The sequence below is a fragment of the Mugil cephalus genome, chromosome 1 (assembly GCF_022458985.1).
Source record: "Mugil cephalus isolate CIBA_MC_2020 chromosome 1, CIBA_Mcephalus_1.1, whole genome shotgun sequence".
NCBI classification, from domain to species: Eukaryota; Metazoa; Chordata; class Actinopteri; order Mugiliformes; family Mugilidae; genus Mugil; species Mugil cephalus.
The window spans coordinates 2528010-2546208 of NC_061770.1; the positions used below are offsets into that span (position 1 = coordinate 2528010).

Here is an 18199-nt window from a genome sequence, read left to right on the forward strand (position 1 = left end):
AAGAAAATATATCAATGTTCATAAAATGAAATTATTTTCAGAAGGCCATTAAATTTTATTATCCTCAAACACCCATGTCCCTCATACCAGGATAGTTTCACCCAACCTGGCAATCAAATTAATTCAATTCAATTCAATTCAATTCAATTCAATTCAATTCAATTCAATTCAATTCAATTCAATTCAATTCAATTTCATTTGAAGACCTAAAAAGTTAGCCTGAAGGTGACAGGAAGAAACCTTGAGCAAAACCCAGCTCATATGGAGGGACCCATCTGTCTAAGGCCAGGAAACAGATAAGATAGAGAGAAAAGAAGAGCAGGAGAAACAAAGATAGATAAATAAACTTCTATCATAGATGCATACATCGACCTGACCTTAAAAGTAGAGAGGGTGTCTGCCTCTCGAACCCAGACTGGGAGCTGGTGGAGTGGGGTTGTGGCTAAAGCATCATAGGTCCTCAACCCATCAGCGGGTCCAGTATCTGCTCCTTTGTGCGGACCAGCATGAGGACTTTTAGGTGGTTAACATTATTCTTATGCATATTCAGTTTTTCTTTTGTTTTTGTTTTTTTGTAAGTTTTGACGCTATAGAAACAGGATGTGACATCATGATGAAACTTGCAAGATGCTGCCGCGTGCATCCCGTCTGTTTGGCCAGTGCAAGGCAAGACCAAGTCCAATAGGAAGTGAGGATGCATTGTCCATATTTATATAGAGTTTATGCTTTTCTGCTTACAGGTCTAAACACAGAGACATTACAAAACACAGACACAAACATGCTATACAAGTTAGACAAGAAGAGGGGCAAAATAGTCAAACTGACCAAGACAATAATAATAATGACATAATGAGTAATAATGATAAAAATAGGAAGTTTAGCTTTATTCTGTTCAGAAAATTCTCTGCCCAACAATAGCAGATTTTCAAATGTGCAGGTATACAGTGTAATCCAGGAAGAGTGTCAAACTTTTAAAAATAACTTATCCTTATCCTTTAGATCCAGTTTTGCAGTATACGCTTTCAAGCAACAAGAAGGAGTTTTTTGAACAGCTTATAATGTGATGAAGTGAGATGTAAGTCCTTAGATGGAAGGCCTAGCAGGAAAACCTCATGTGCAACCAAAATCTGCAAATAAGTAATGGAAATACATCGCCCTTTCTATGTTACAAGTCTTTTTCCCATTTAGGAGGCTGGTAAATGGTATGTGATGGAAGAGCTTTATCTGTTCTTTATCTGAATATTAATATTCAGTTATAGGTTTTGGAAATGGTGTTGTTAGACATTAATAAGCTTATTTCCTTATTTGAGGGGAAAGTTCTCAGGTCATAAACAACAATGGTTGACAAGAATAAAGTCTGCTTCTCAAGTCACTTTAATGTGCTGTTCCCATGGAAACAAGTTTCAGACTGAAGCAGTGTGTATCTATATGCATATGTGTGTGAGAGAGAGTGGCACTCACAGTATGCCAATTTCAGTTTCTCTGAGATAACACAAGCGATAATTATAGGCATAAATGGGAGATAAACCTGAGGAAAATAAACATTAACTGAGGGTTAATTTAATGTGTGTGAGTTCCAGGATGTGAACAATGATTACCTTGACCTTGAACTGGCCATGGAAGAAAACCTTGATTTCCTACAAAGTATCAGACATGTAGAGGATTTCTGATGATTGGTTCCCGTCAACCGTCTTTTTAGATGAGGCTCTTTGAAGCCCATCGCCGACACAGAGAAGGTCACAGCAATGACATCTGTTTGTATGCATCTGAGCTGTAAAACATGAATCACACTGAGCACTCGTGGTAATAACAGAGGACAGCTAATCAGGGTAAGATGTTTAATTCACCACCTTGTGTCTAAAGCATGTTTGATTATTCTACAACTGTGCAATCATTTATGTTTGTTCAGAGCATCTGTGCCTTATGTGTGACTTGGTTTGAAGACGCCCTGTTCAGCGTTTCTTTTCCTGTTGAATCACACTGATCAGCAGACGGGGACAAGAAAAGGAGCAACAAACTCACAAAAGCAAGGACAAGAAGACTTTAGAAACCAATAAAAATGTTAGCTTCTAATTGTAAAACCATCACCATGCTTCAGTGAAAAATAAAACAAAGTACTATTAAAGCAGCTATGATCAGTACAAAGACAATGGATCAGTCAAATAGATTTTCAGTCACATTAACAGCTTCCCCAGTTTTACACGGCTTTATGGCAGGTTTAAACTCATGGTAACTTTTTCAAAGATAAAAATGCAAGTACAGAGAATTCAGGAGAAAAAAATAAAGAGTGGCTAGAGTCCAACAAAATAGTTTGAAGTGGATGAACTGCAGGGGTCTTCTGAACACCGTGAAGCGCGACGGTTTAAATCTACATATATTAGTAGTCAATATAGTGAATATTGGCCTTTCTCCGGGTGGCCAGAAAGTCCAATATGCATAGATGGTAGACTCTGACTCCAAACATACCAGATGGCATCAGTTTGACTAATGCAAGGGGGTAGGGACGCATTACCCATGTTTATATATAGTCTATGCTCAGTACAATAACATTCAAACCACAGCCTCCCAAATGGAAATACAATTGAATCAACACCTCCCTCAGTTATGTTCAACAAGTGTTCAATACCATGTGAAGATAACATCTCGTGCCAAACTATTACATTAGAATGTATTTTTTTTTTTACAACTGTCCCTAATAAACTTGCATCAATGTTCACAACTTGTGCTGCCCCCTCATGGCCAAAGGAAAAAATACAGTTTTTATTTATTGTCTACGAAGGCCATTAGTTTTTTTTTGTTTTGTTGTTATATTGTTTAGAAAATGTTTATTGATTAGGTTGTTTTAGGGTTACAGAGTTACAAATTAATGCCTTATATATTACCATATATATTACCATATTTAATATGGTTTACTCTAAAATTCAAGATGTGGTGAAAATATCTGGGCTGGCTGCAAAAAACATGATCGCAAATAACAAATTTAGCCTTCATGTAAATCAAGAAGATAGACCAAGACCTCAGCAGTAAGCATGGGGAAAAAAGAGTTGTCTTTCCAAACTTTGCTCTAAATATTTGAGGAAACGTCCTCTGGCTGAAGGTGGAAACACGTCTGGTTTAGAGCTCGGTGCTTCAAGATTAGCACATTACCTTTGGGACATTTGCAAATCAGATGAAGAATGCTACTGACAAACTTTAGGTCACAAACAATTGCTTGTTTGCCAAAAGGTAACGCATTTGATTCGTAAAATGTCAGGAAAACATTGGATTAACCAAATATACAAAGATGTCTTTGTTAGACAATTGGAACAGGAACTGGATTCTAGATTTCTGGCACAACAGTAATTTAAATAGCATAAATGTCAATTTTACAGTGTTTATCGTATACCCAGTCTCCATGTGAGAGTGAACCTAAGATATTAATAATGGATTAATGGAGATCATAAACTGAAATACAATCAATGGATTTATGATACTTAGAAGAAAATATAAAGTAACGTACAACAACTATATACCAGCATCACAAATGCTTTAAACAGCATCAATTGTTCATCTTATTTTTTTCTGTGAGTAATTTTATATGGTTTTCTAGTACAAAATAATCATTGAGGATATATTATTAGTTCCTTCTTGACTTTGGAAATTGCAATCATTATAGTCAGCAGTCACACGAGTTGTTAAGCTTGTGTTTGCATTTATGGGATTATACTATGGTGAAGCAGATACTGTAAGATTAATTATTTGTTGTAGTCAATCAATAATACCAAAATCCATTAAAAGGAAGCTGTATTTCTGCAGCCCATACAAATGAAGGGCATCTGCTACCGTTCTCCCAAAGAGTTAACATTAGTTGCTCTTTCAACCGTGACAGTCCCATCACCTCTACACTAATACCTTAACAGAGGTCAGTTTCTAGCCAGTTATTAGCTCAGCTACCTGAGACAAAATCGCAAAAACAGACGCTTCAAATACAACTGGAAGGTAAGGCTACCTGTCTTAATGTATCTACATGTATGTCTGGATTTCATGTTTATTCAGTTTGTTTTTTGAGATTGTACTGGTCAAGACAAAATGAAGAGCCTGGGTGAGTTCCCTGGTGGCGAGAGCGGAGGAGAAAACAACAGCCAGCAGCAAGATCATCAATCGCTAACATCCCATAATATGAGCCCGCTCGTCTCTAATCAGTGGAAACCCTTCAGACGGCCTCGTGCAATTGTCAAAGGTCAGAGTGAAGTGAAAAATCATTGAAATCTGATCAATACAGAGAGCTACTCAGGGGCCAGTCTTTATTATGGCTGTAATATTACAGAAAAGCTAGAGTTCTGTTTGAGTCTAATCTCAGAGGTTTAAATTATTGCTGATTTCAAGGACAAAGGGATCATCAAGCTAGAAAACTTTAATGATGAGACAATATCTGGTACTATTTAAATAGGCATTTTAATTAAGTGTCGCTAGAAGACAGAAGATTGTTCTCATGGTTTACCAAAATACTGAGCAATATTTAGAAATATTATACTCTGTTTATAGTCAGATCTACTTAGTCATGAACACATGCTGTTAATCTGCACGCTCTGCACATGTGAAGAAATCTTTGATGAGTGTTATATCACATGTCTTTTTCATTGGTGGCCATGCATAATTTTCAACGTTCAGAATCTGCTGTGTTTTACCAACCAGATACAGTATAACCACAAATTCTTTAAAAAAAAGAAAAAGAAAGAATAAAAAAGAAACAACTATCTGTCAGAAAGACAACAATGCAAGTGGTTCTCATATGATTGTGATCTTATCCTTTTCTTTTCGGTGTTAACAGCCTTCTCTCCTCAGACTCTGGCTTATTGTTTTATTGCAACACAGAAAAAATAGTATTCTCACACTCCATGTACATTTTGCCCACAAACATTAAGTAAATACAAATAAATTAAGTAGATACAAATTAAACTTGAGATGTTTTGTGTCCTTAGAGTGGCTTTTCAAGCTGAGGTTTTGTTTGGGAAAGGTGTGTGGGATAGAGTGGTACGGATACGCTGCTTTTGGCATTTTGGCTGCCATTCTCAGCTTTCTCCTGGACATCAGTGTAACAAAGCTGCAGAGAGGTATATACACACTCACACATGAAATATTTACAGCACGCAGTCCAGGAGCCAAAAACATACCAGAATAATCAATGTTTCTCTCTCATGCAACTCATTATAGCTCACCAGTGGCTTTATATGCAGCTGGAGGGAAATATTCTGCTGCAGTTCTTCTGCTGGACTCTCTACCCAGCATGCCTCTGTGCCGTTTCATCAACGTTCTCCCATAACATCTGTCCCTTCTCCACAGGTCTGTCCTGACACACAGAGAAGAAAAAGGACAGCAATTTCTGTTCAGAGCTTGTTTTTTGAAGGCATAGATACTCCAGAGTCAGACATAAGTTTACTGAATGAGTTACTTAAAGAATAGCTTCACTATTCTATTGTGAATACATTTTCGCACATTTTTTGTAGATTTGGTCCTCAACATTTTTTTCACTTGAAGTGCATTAGAGAGGAATATTACAAAAGGAGCAGGATCATCTGACTAAATAAACTGACATGAGCCTCTATCAAGTCCTGCTCTCTGCAAACTGATGGATGTTAGAGTTACCTGCTTTTGTCATTCAGTCGTTTCCACACTAGTCATTATTATGCACAGCACATAGCTGCAGGCTACAGTCTTAACAAAGAGGATCAGATAAGCTGGCTTTGTAAGACCACATTATAATTTGAAGGCACATTAAAGGAACAAGAGGGAAATTATGTACTTTTTTTCTATTTCCTCAATGCCTCTTGAAACACAGTTCTCTCTAACCTAAAATGAATGGCACTGAGAAAAAGCCAGGTGTGATGTTTAACACTTCTCAACACTAACCAGTGTTAGTTTTTCTCAACACTAGTGTATAGTGTTAGATATCAACTCACTCATGGCGTCAGTTATTAACAACTACAGATGTTTACTCCAGATTTACACTGTATGGTGTAAATATTTTATTCAGGTACATATTACATGTACGAGTCCATGTTAAGGTTAAAACGTTTATTTTAAAATGCACCACAGTGTCAAATATAAAATACACATACAAAATACATTTAAATCATAAAGTTGTAGCCAGCTAACTTTACCACCACTCACTGTCGGGTTAGTCTCAATGACAACACCAATATTTTAATGAGGAAGACAAAAAGCTCCTAAACAAAGTATCTGAATGTCCCTGTAGGATATTTGAAACTCTTTATTAGTGTATAACATTTGTTAGTGTATAATAGCACAGATTGTACTAAACTAGCATGGGTTAGCTCGGGTCACATAGACAGTCTTTCTTTACTTGGTCGCTGTCTTTTAACTATTAGATTAACTACGGCTATCAGCTGTAATAACTGTAATAGCCTACTTATGTTAACTGTGCAACTGCCCATGAATAAGCATTTACTAACTTTAGCATGGCTGAAGAAATGATATTAGCGAAAACTCAGTTCTCATTATGACTGTCCAGCTGCGGGTATAATTAATGGGCGGGGTTAATAAATTAACACCAGGTTCAGAGCTCATAGTAGAAATGAAGAGAGTTACACGTGTTGAACTGACACTTACAGAGTCAATTGACCAACACTACATTCTGACACTCCATTTTAACTCAGGAAGGAAATATCTGTTGCTGATGCAATCGTGTTCCTTATATCCAAATTCCTTCATAAACCTTGTTGCTTTATTTCTCCTCAGGCTCAGGGATACCAGAGGTGAGGACGATGCTGGCTGGCTTTGATATGCCCCATTACTTGTCTCTCACTAATATGTTTACCAAGTTCCTGGGTCTTATCTGTACTCTGGCAGCCGGCAGCACAGTTTTTCTTGGCAAAGTGGTGAGAAACAAATCAGTATATCTGTTTGTCATTCAAAATATGCATATACATAATAAACTGTATGGGTAATATTGTGTTGGTATGCATTTCCTGTGTTTGTCTCCTAACACCAGGGTCCATTTGTGCATCTTTCCACTATGCTGGGAGCCTACGTGAACAGCCTGTGCTCGCTTATACAAGACAGTAACAAGGTAAACCACAGTGAAGGAATTCAAATGGAAGACTTTACCTGCATTTCACAAATACTTGAACTGAACTGTGTTAATCAGTATTTTTATATCAGTTCTCAAAGATTTTCATTTAATGTCTGGCAAGTCACCATCTAATGTGTCACATGTCTGCACTCCTTAAAAAAATCCTCTATTAATGTAGAATGCTAAATCGCCATCTTATGATGTCTGACAGTAGATTGTTGCTCTACATGAGCTGAACGTTTTCTCGTCTAAAGCTTCACATGAAAAGCATTCGACTGCAAAACATAAACCAACTTTTGTCATGAGGTAGTCACAGGAAATGCAATGTGTTTGTTTGTCCACATTTGCTGTCATTCAACAAAAGTGCAAGATGTTGGATCAGTCTGAAACATTTAATGGAACAAGAGAGAGCAGTCACAGTGATCTGTTAGAAGAACGACCATTTATTGCTCAGCTTCTTAATTAAAACAACAGTAGGTGATTTTCTGCCCTCAGAATAGCAGGTGTGGGATTAAGCTACTTTCTGTTCTCATCAGTAACTACAGGTGCCACATCCACTAAGATCGAAATGTTCAACATTATTACAATGGATAAACTTACTATATATAATGTCCTTCTTTAGGGAATGATCTTTTTTGTTTGTTTCTTTGTTTCTTTGTTTCTTTGTTTTTTTTTTTGTCCCTAAATTGCTCTGTGTACCTTTGACAGCAGACCTAGTTAGTGATTAGCTGGTGCATAGTGAAACATTCAGCTGACAAAACCAGTGGTATTAATATACAGCATTAGTTAATTCATACACTTACTAGTAGGAGTTTGACATAATATTAACTCCAAAATGACCAACTTCAGCAGACTTCATCTGTATGAGGTTGAAAAGCCAGTTAGCAGTCTGCGAGTGAAGGCTGTTTTGTGGAAGGGACACACACGCATCCAAAAACTCTTCCCTGGGTGCCGAAATACAACATGCATATGTCAAAGTAAATATCACACGCTGTTTGATTGGTTGTATAAAAGGCTGTGTTACAAACAGTTTCATCATAACATCCAGTGTGGTAGTATCTTCTCAGATCTTCTCACAGACATATTTTAGAACTGTTACTGTTACCTTCAGGATTTAAAGGGTGAACGGAGAGAGCAGATTAGAGTGTACATGTTGTGTCTTTCAGGAGAAAGAAGGCAGAGAAATGTTGGTTGTAGGTGCTGCAGTGGGAGTAGCCAGCTGCTTTGGAGCACCAATCAGTGGTGAGAGAGACAGTAATAAGAAAGTCATCATTTTCATCATCTGCTCACATTATCTGTGTTGTAGTTACTTTGGCTCACGCATTTCTACCTACCATTTTCGCAGCTTCTCTTCCCTCCTCTTCTCCCCCAACATGTGCACCTGCCTTTCTCCCTTACCCATTTTTTTCCTTTCATCACCTATTTTGATCCTCTCACCTCGTGCTGCAGGGTAAACACAAAATGTCACAATTTACATAAAACCGGAGACTGCCTATTAGCTCCCGAAATATATGCACATTCTTATTGCCACACATTCAGTGAGCAAAAGCTATTTTTTACACATACATATATCTCAAAAGTTGAGTTCTAAATACTAACTAGTGCTGTTACTCTCCTGTCACCCTTTAGGTGTGCTGTTCGCGGTGGAGGTGATGTGTTCCCATTTTGCCCTGAGACATTACTGCCCATGTTTCTTCTCAGCTGCTTGTGGAGCACTGACCTTCCGCCTGTTCTCAGTGTGGAGCGGAGACAGAGGTAAAAGCTCCCAACTACACTCGCCCCTCATGGACTAAGATGAGAAGGTTCACTTTGGGCTCTAACCTGGAGAAAAGACGCCTCAATCACTAACTCGTTTTTGTGAAACTTTGATTTATATATATTGTATATCTAAAAATATATGACACTTCTATAAGCATTAGTTTGATTGTGTGCCAGTAGTAGAAGATGACCCTGTGGTCATGCTCAAAGCCACGTCCATCAAAAAATGATTTTCTGAACTTTGCTGTGCTAGTAAACCCTCAGGCTACTCCGGTGAAAGCTGAGTGGGAGCCGTTATTACAGCATTTCACCACCCCTGGTGTCAAAATAAAATGTACAGCCACCAATATTTTAGTGTCAATATACTTATAGTCGTAAGGCGCGTCCGCCGAAATCAACAGATGACCCTAAAAAATGCTTAAAAATGTATGTTTTATTCTGGATATATGTGTATGTTAATAAGCATGATCATCTTAAAATGCAACAATTTCATACAGAGTTTGGTTTGTTTATCTCTTATGGCATTATTACATTTTAAAGTTGTTTTATAGAAAATGTTTTATAGAAAATGTAATATCTTGATCATTTACCTTTGGCAATAAAAACATCAGCTTAGCCGAAATTAGAGGACGCATTAACAGACTACAAATTTCAATAAATCCTCTATGCAATAATGTGAGGAAATATTCAATTTTTAAAGAAACTGGAGCGCTAACTTCAATTTGTTTTGTGTCCACAGAGACTCTCCAGGCGTTATTCAAAACTAATTTCTCTACTGCTTTACCTTTCTACCCGCTGGAGATACTGCTGTTTGCTTTCCTGGGGTAAATTTATTTTGACAGCATTTGCGTAGTTAAACAGGAAGTCCTTCTTTTGTGTCTGACATACAAATAAAACTGACATTTGGAATTCGTATTCATATCAGTCACAGTGCTTTCTTTTCCCACTGCTCCACTTCTTTTACTGATTGTTTCCTGGCCTCCTCCTCCTCCCTCCCATCGCCTCCACAAGTCTAATGACTTCCGATGCTCTGTTGCCTCCAAGATTAAAATTAGTGTCTCTTCTCTCACTGTGGTTTGTGTGACTGTCTGGAAACAGGCTGCTGTGTGGGGCTGTGAGCTGCTGCTACCTCTTCTGCCATCGTTGGATCCTGCACTTCACCAAAACAAAGGCCGTTTTCATCAAGATGCTGGCGACAGAGTGAGAGCTCTTTGCTGTGAGAAAGACAGACTGTGATGCAGTGATGAGTCATCTTCAGACACAGTTCAATCTACATCTAAATAGATGTCTATGTCTCATTTGACAGCTTTCTTATCTCAAACACATGCAAACCTAAGCAATGTAACACACTCTCAAAATAGTCAGAGGCATACAGAGTCTATCTAAGGGCCACTCAAAGCTGATCATAACCTACTTAAATTTAACTTGGAATGATCTAAATGTCTGTTTGTGTGAAATATTCTCTGCAGGAAGGGTCTATACTCAGGCGTGGTGGCCTTCTTCTTGGCATCAGTGACGTTTCCCCACTCTGCTGGCCAATATATGGCATCTAAGGTTGGAATCACCAGCATTTATTCAGTAGCTTTTTTGTGGCGATTCTCTCATTCTCTATTAAAAATCTTAAGCTGATCTTCATTTTTCCTCATGAAAAGATGGGTCACACCATCTGTTGCATCTTCTTTTTCATTTTCTTTTTATTTTGTTTTAGATAATTGTTGATGCATTCTACTTCATTCCAGTCTTGATGGCTCATTATTATTATTAGTAATTATTATTAGCCCTGTTCACAGCTGTCGCACATTCCTTTTTTCTTTTTAAATGAAAAACAATAAAGTTTGAGCATCAGGTAAATCTCATTGCCACATGAGTACTCATTGTCAAGAAAGATCTGGAGCACAGGTGGAGAACTGGAGCATAGAAGCTCAACAACAAAAAAAAACCCACCCATAACTGTATCTATGTAACACTTAAATAATTACATCTTTGGCGCACACATTCTGTCACCACACAAAGCTCTGATTCGCTCTGTTGTGTTTCCAAATTAGACAGCGGTCAGTCTGTCAAGCTGTATTTGAAGCATAAGTGTTGAGCATGTTAAAGTTGCAATGCAGCTCTTTTTCATACAAACAAATTCACACAATGCTTCATGTGCATCTGTGTTAATTTCACAGTATACCAGCATTATGTTCTGGTGTCAGGTGGAACGATCCTGCCCCGGATCGCTGGTGGCCATACATTTCCAGCTGCCAGTGATCGGTTTGCTAAAGCTAAACATGAGAGAGCTCACAGTGAAAAACCAAGACAAATTTCCCGGTGCTCGAGGTAAAAATAGAAACTCTGAGTTCAGAGGGAGAACTACAGTGTAAAAGACAAACAAAAGAAAGCAAAAAATATAGCAGTCAACAGAACTGTGAAAGAACAGAAGGCACCAAGGAACATACAAAAACATACAAAAACGTGACAACATGACATGCACAGTCTTTGTGTAATTACTCTCACTGCCAGAGGGAGGAGACAAATGTTCCCCACTGTTCTTGGTTTTTATTCATTAAACTTTATTTCCGTGACCTTTTAAAGAATTTCCAAAGCTAACGCTCTGGTCTTTTCATGACATTTGTTCAAACACATACATTCACCACAGTCTGTCTGCGCTTTATTGTTTCACATGAGCTTTTTATGCATGCAGGCAGCAATGTAAATGTCACTAATCTGTTAATCAGTACACAACAGCGCAGCTCCTCACTTCACTACTGGATAGCCAGCAGTGGAGCTCTCAACCCTACAATGCATCTGTGCAACTGGAGCCTTTGTTGGAGTGGGGCTCATCAGGGACTCCTGTCTGCCTCTCTTTGGCTTTCTTTCTGCTCATGAAGGTACAAACAACTCAAAGGTCAATTACTGAATCTTTTAACTCTGTCCATCTGATAACGAAAAGAAATCAGAGGAGGGCACCAGGCTCAGCCGCCCACTCCTCTTATTGTGTTGGGCTCGGTCACAATGACCTATAATTGACATAAAGTAATTGGCATTTTCACAATAGAGAAAGCAAACTGAAGCCTCAGCCTTTCACACTGACACTTGATTCTTGTGATATTTGATGTTCACTCATAGCAACACTACAGGTGCAGGGGAAAATTTAGACTTTTAACAACAAAACATTTCTGCGGCCAAAGTAATCACTGCATTACTGATCAAACTCCCCATTTGCCAAATTACAAATCTCTTCTCATTTGTCCTCAAAACAGATAAGAAATAAACACATTTCTTACTGATGCAGAAAAAGACAAATAGCCCAGCTTTTAACACCAACCGCACCGAGTTTAAAGCATCTGAAACACAGTTTTTCTCCTATTACCTCATGTTAATGAGAAATGTAAATGTGCACCATTCAATATTCATGTCTACAAAACTGAAAGAGCTGGCAACACTTCCCCACACACAGACTGGCAGTGACTCATCTGCTGCAGCAGAGATTTGACAGTCTGTGTATCTGTTGTTCTTTCTGAGATGTGGATGTTGGTTCTCGCCTGCACTCTGCCTCTGCCAGCTGGATACTTCATGCCAGTATTTATCTACGGTGAGTAAATGGAGGGGGCTCAAGTCTGAATATAAGTATGGCAAGTCTGTCTCCCTGCATCCTCTCTTTGTACTACGGCAAACTGAAATATAAGCTACTGATTTGTTTCAGCTTCTCATTTCCAGGTGCAGCTATTGGGCGTTTGCTTGGAGAAGGAGTAGTTTATGTATCATCCACTGGAGGGACTTCAGGCCAGCAGTGGGCTTCTGTAAATCCTGGAGGCTATGCACTTGCTGGTAGAAAACTCTGATTAGTAGCTCTTTAGTGCTGATAGTTTATAGTAATGACCTCTTTCATGTATGTTAACTTAAATGAATGTCTGTGAAGGTTCTTAGTCATCCAGGCCACAGTATATCCAAAAAATGTTTAAGAACGGCCTGGAGAAACAAGTCCAGTTGCCTTTCTTAAACAATTTTTTGGATAAACCTATGACCAAATGACTCATGTAAGCCATTGTAATTTTTGAACCAAATCTACCCACAGCTAATACTGGAGACTTACATTCCTGTTATCTTGTTCCAGAAAAATTTCTTACACGTCAGGATGTCACAAAAACAATTAAAGTGTATAATGTAAATTTGTGCTAATCTGAGGAAATCTTGCTAGATTCAGCAAAAAGTGTGTTTTAATATGGATAACATGATTGATGAAGACAATATTTTGGTTATAATATGACAGTTCACACCATCAATAGACAATACACCCTTATTATTTCTGCTTTGTAGGTGCGGCAGCCTTCTCTGGAGCTGTGACGCATACATTGTCTCCAGCTCTCCTTGCTATAGAGTTAACGGGCCAGTTCAGCCATGCTGTGCCTATCCTCCTAGCCACTCTTCTGGCTAATGCCGTGGCACGCTCTGGGCACCGCCCGTCTTTCTACGACGCCCTGTCTATCAGCAAAAGGCTCCCACACCTGCCCTCTCTGACTAAGGCATGTCCTCAGTAAGTAAAACAAAGAGCCAGACGACTGCTGACGGTGGTACTCCTTAGTCAACATGTGGAAGAGATTAAACAGCATTCTAAAAGTTAAAAATATAATCCCTTAAAATCTGAGTACAGGTCTGACAACTTTTGATGTTTCCCAGAAGACATTTTAACTCGTCACAGTTTGGAAAGAGCATATGAGTTAATAGTGGTTAGGTTGTAGGAGTATGCTTGTGACTTAATAGAACCGAGCCCTCATCATTACACCTATACCCATTACTGTCTGAAATATATATATATTTGGAAGTAAGGGGGAAAATATATATTAAAAAAATAAAGTTTAAAACGCTGCTCTAGGTGTGACAGTTCCAGTCTGTCAGTCCAGCACTGGGTCAGAGAGCAATATTTCATCACTTGATAGATGGATGCCACATTATGACTTGTGCAGTCATTTGATTGCAATTTAAGAGCCACTCACAATTTCCACCAAAACACTTAAAAATAATTTTAAAAGACAACAACAACAAATTCAACTGAATTCAACGGCGGCCTCAGCCACACTATAGACTAGGCTATCTAATAACTGACTCACAGACATGAGGTAATTGAATTGAATTTTTAATAAGAAGTAAGCAGGATAAAGACTGTTTAATGCTCACTCACAGTAACACTGCAGGCTACAGAATAGATTTGTGAAAATCTCAGAGGCCAGTCAAGTAATGGCTGAGTCACCGGTATTGATCTAGAATCCCATCAGCTATTAGCAACAAAAAGATCTATTAGTCCTAATTTGTGCTCTGAGGGAGGAATATGCAGACAGAGGAAAACACTTATGTATGTGGACCAGACGCTTCCTCCACCTGCAAGAAGGTTCACGTACTATGATTATTTATGTACAATCATGTACAACTGTGAATTGTAAATGGTTAAGAAAGGATACTGATTGTTCTTTAACCTCCCGAAACCCAGTCATTTGTTTGGAATGCATCTTAATTTCTTTAAAATAAGATTAAGATCTTTAGGTCTTTAGAAGTATAAAAAATAAGCATCATCTTTAAACTAGAAGCAGGTTTTGGAAAAGAAATAGGTGGGCACAGGGATTATTTCACAGTATATTACAATTTAAGACACCAGTGTGTAAACGGCTTGGTTTTATAACAACTAAAATCCTCCACAATCACCACAACACAGCTTGATGGCTGCTTTTTTACCTTTTTTTTTTTCTTTTGCTCTTGGGAACAAACAGCTTTTGTTGCTCCCTTAAAATCAATTCAAATTAAGAATCCTGACAACCTGACAGTATAATGGAAAATTCATACAAGTGTCTCTTCTTTTGTTCCTGGTGTGACAATATTCTTCTTCTTTGCAGACTTCCCTCCACACCAGTCGGGCAGTTTTTGGGAGGGAAACTGGTGCAGCTTCATACAGCAGCAGGGCCAGTGGAGGTCCAGCATGCTCTTAACACCTGCACCCAAACACAAATCCCTGTTGTGGACACACATGGTGCGCAAAATAACATAGTTAATGTTGTCCAATTTTTCGGTTTGTAGTAGCATAGTTTCTTTCTGCTGAGGAAATGAAACATTGGCACTTATTCAGCAGGATCCTTAAAGATCATAACGTGCCGGTCAGACTCATGTTGATGAGCCTCTTGAAAGGAAAAGCGAAGCGATAGAGAGAAATTATGAAAAACTATAACCCTCTAGAAGCGTACAGCAAGTCAACCGCACAGCAAGTCAACTGCACAGAAGTGCCTCGCTGAGGAGAAAATTGTCAGTCGTCTAGCTGTGCCTTTGAGCAGCAATCACATTGGATGACTTTATGTTTGGAACTGACTGCTCACAAGCTCTAGAAAGCTGCACACTTTAAACTGCGACACAGACTGTGGCAACGAAAATTGATTTCCTCTCCTCTTGTGTTGTAGAGTCGCAGATTTTGCTGGGGTTTGTTCTGCGATCGGAGCTACTGATGTTTCTGAGTCACTACGAGACTGAGGTAAAAGCCTGGATGTGTACCAGCAGACATCTGCAGAGTTCAGAGGGCTGTTTAAAAAGCAGGTCATGCCTTTAAAATCAATCTGACACTGACTGAATATAAAACTGCTGCAAAACAGGAGCAGGCTGTACAGACAGGTCTGCCGGCTGATGTAAGAGCTCAGTGCCTGACAACTCATTTTTTTATTGTTTGGTCACAAAAAATACTTGAAAACTGAGCTGTTTATCAAAAATATGTTTACCTGACTGCAGACCAGAGATAAGCTTTTCACAGGAAGAAATTACTTTTTCAAGAGAACAGAAATCAACAACTAAAACTAAAGGTTGTTGCCTGACATGTAGAGGACATATGCCTGAGACACAAAATGCACACATAAAGAATATGTTTGTATTATTCTCTGCAGAGACTGGAAAAACGTCTTGATGAAGTCTGTTGCATTCATCCTGCCTCTGTCCTGCTATCACCTCATAACACCGTTCAGGAGGTATGAAAAGCTCAATCAGTGTAGAGGAATCTAAAGGTGTGGGGAATGCTTTCTTTCTGCTGCTTGGTCTGAGCACTAAGAACAAAGTTGAAACCGGGCAGAAATTAGCCTAGACTGAAATCCTTGGGATTGGACCACAGCAGTTGACACTTGTCTTAACATCAATCCAGTTGTCAGAAACCTGGGTGTCAGGTTTTAACTCTTTCCTAAGTTTTAAGTCCCCCTTTTTTTTTAACTTTTAAAGAAACTGAGACTTTTTGACGCTTTTACTTTGTTGTGCCTGGATTATTGGGATAGCCCTTTTACAATAAATCAATCTCACAACTTCAGATGGTACAACATTAAGCTGAGAGGCTTTTAACCAGAACTAGGAGAATAGATCGCTCAGGTTCTAACAGGTCTCCACTGGTTGTGAGTACCTTTTAGAATAGATTTTTAAGATCTTATTTATTACTTTTAAAGCTGTGCATGGCTCGTCAACACTATATGTGCTGACTCTTACTTTAAATCACACCTATAACGTACTTTTCTTCTGAGAGTTTTTCCTGGTTATAATTCAGTTTTAATTGAGATTTGAATTGAGTCTATTTTTAATTTTTTCATAGTTTTTGTTAACTTTATAAGCACTTTCTTATGTTGATTTAAAAGTTAGCTATAGAAATAAAGATGAATATTATATTTATCATTATCATGTAGAATGCGGACTGGAGGGATGGACAAAATTTAAGATTAAAAAAATGGCTTGGATGTATTGCTACATTATTCATGTGATGTGAGACATATACTGCATGTAACAACAGCATTTAGAAATTTGATCACATCTACAGTTCTGTAAAACTATAGAGGTGCATTTTACCTTTGCTTTGCAACTAGGCTGACGGTATTCTGATTTCATCTCTGTACATAAAGCATCTCATTTATCCAGTCTAAAAATTAACAGTTTCGTTCATGTTCATTGTGGCATGTTGACAATAAAATCCTACTTTTCGTCATTCAATACCAAACATCCCATAGAAACAGTTTGAAACAACTAAACAGAGGCAGCAGCCAGCAGCCAAGGAGCACACATAAATTTAGATGAGGTTTAATGGCATGTGATTAATATTAAATATTTAAAGTGGTGAACATTTCTATTAAAACCATATGCTCTGCTCTTCCAGGCCCACAGCATACTGAGCTTTGTCAGAGCCCAGACCCTTTTTGTTACAGACAGAGGAAGACTAGTTGGGATCATCACATGGCCAGAGGTAATCAGAGTTTGCATGCTATGTGTGCTTTCACACTTACCCACACTCAAGTGTTTAATCACTGCTTTCTTTCTATAATATTCCTCTGGGACTGTTTCTTTACTCCAAATGCAATTTCATTTTTTAACAAGATCACGACCCCATGTGGATTTGTTTGAACTATGGAGAATTGGAGTGGAAAAATGGCTACTTATGGATTCAAAGCTCCTCTTCTTCCTTTCCTCCCTCTGTGTCTCTCTCTCCACTTTCCCTTCCAGATGAAGGGAATACTTGAGGACCTGGCCAAAGAAATCTAGCTGTACCAGTGGGAAATAAACAGATCCGATGACCATATTCAAGCAAACATACAAGTCTGATTAACTTGAAACAAGGACCGTGACTAATAGCTATAACCCTTCTTCATTCCCCAGGTGTCAACTGTTATTAGCTGCAGACTCGCATGAAAAACACTCATCAGGAAAATTGGCTGTTATTGAAATTAGCAAGATTCTCATCCACAGAGGAAATTGCACTGTCTCATTAACTGATACTCAGTTTGTGACATAGTGAAATTAGAATGTGTCTACCTAGGATAATATCCAATGGGCAAGTAGGAACACAATTAATCCCTGCTGGCGTGTTTTTCCTGCTGAACCCCACTCAGTCTGTATCTGTTCACCATCTATTAGCAAATGTCTTGTTTACCCAGTATTTGATAACCTCTGAGCCCAAGGATGTTTGTGATTACACTTCAAAATAGTCCTTGTTTCCATGCATAAGTACACCTACATATAAGCAAGATAATCCTATCTAATTGTTGTTTAATTATACTGGTGTCTAGTAGTGATGCATTTGGTTAGCTAAACATCTTCTACATTTGAATTTCGAATAATATGAATTAAGATGAAGTTTGTCATTTCCTGGAAATCAATAAAAAAAATGTGGATGAGTCATCCTGCACCCAGAGGCATACAAATTTTGCACTTAATGATTTGCTTTCTCTCAGCGTACCTCCTTCACCAGCAGGACTGCCTTCATCAGACCTTGGCGCAAACATTTACAGCCTCACTTCACAAGCAGTGTTATGTGGTCATCTTGTTCTCTCTGTCCAACTGGTCCGTAAAATTCAGACTCGGTCAATGGTGGCAGCAAATAATTCTTCG

The 18199-nt window shown here is 38.5% G+C and overlaps 1 protein-coding gene across 1 annotated transcript; it reads left to right on the forward strand.

Annotated features, from left to right (window-relative positions):
- The first annotated feature begins 4068 nt into the window (after positions 1-4068).
- Positions 4069-18002, forward strand: clcnk (chloride channel K). Its single transcript, XM_047596752.1, has 19 exons — positions 4069-4219; positions 4962-5093; positions 5194-5322; positions 6739-6878; positions 6992-7069; positions 8239-8314; positions 8702-8827; positions 9570-9654; positions 9929-10030; positions 10300-10384; positions 11551-11703; positions 12338-12407; positions 12533-12643; positions 13133-13349; positions 14701-14834; positions 15256-15326; positions 15730-15810; positions 16971-17057; positions 17315-18002. The coding sequence occupies exons 1-19, from the start codon at positions 4069-4071 to the stop codon at positions 17351-17353; spliced, it is 2067 nt and encodes a 688-aa protein (XP_047452708.1). The 3' UTR covers positions 17354-18002.
- The last annotated feature ends 197 nt before the right edge of the window (positions 18003-18199 follow it).

Bases quoted from the DNA above. Each gene is read 5' to 3' on its own strand.
- clcnk (XM_047596752.1), top strand. From the start codon at position 4,069: ATGAAGAGCCTGGGTGAGTTCCCTGGTGGCGAGAGCGGAGGAGAAAAC. The intron at 8,315-8,701 runs GTGAGAGAGACA...GTCACCCTTTAG, and splicing joins CTTTGGAGCACCAATCAGTG to GTGTGCTGTTCGCGGTGGAG. The intron at 11,704-12,337 runs GTACAAACAACT...GTTCTTTCTGAG, and splicing joins CTTTCTTTCTGCTCATGAAG to ATGTGGATGTTGGTTCTCGC.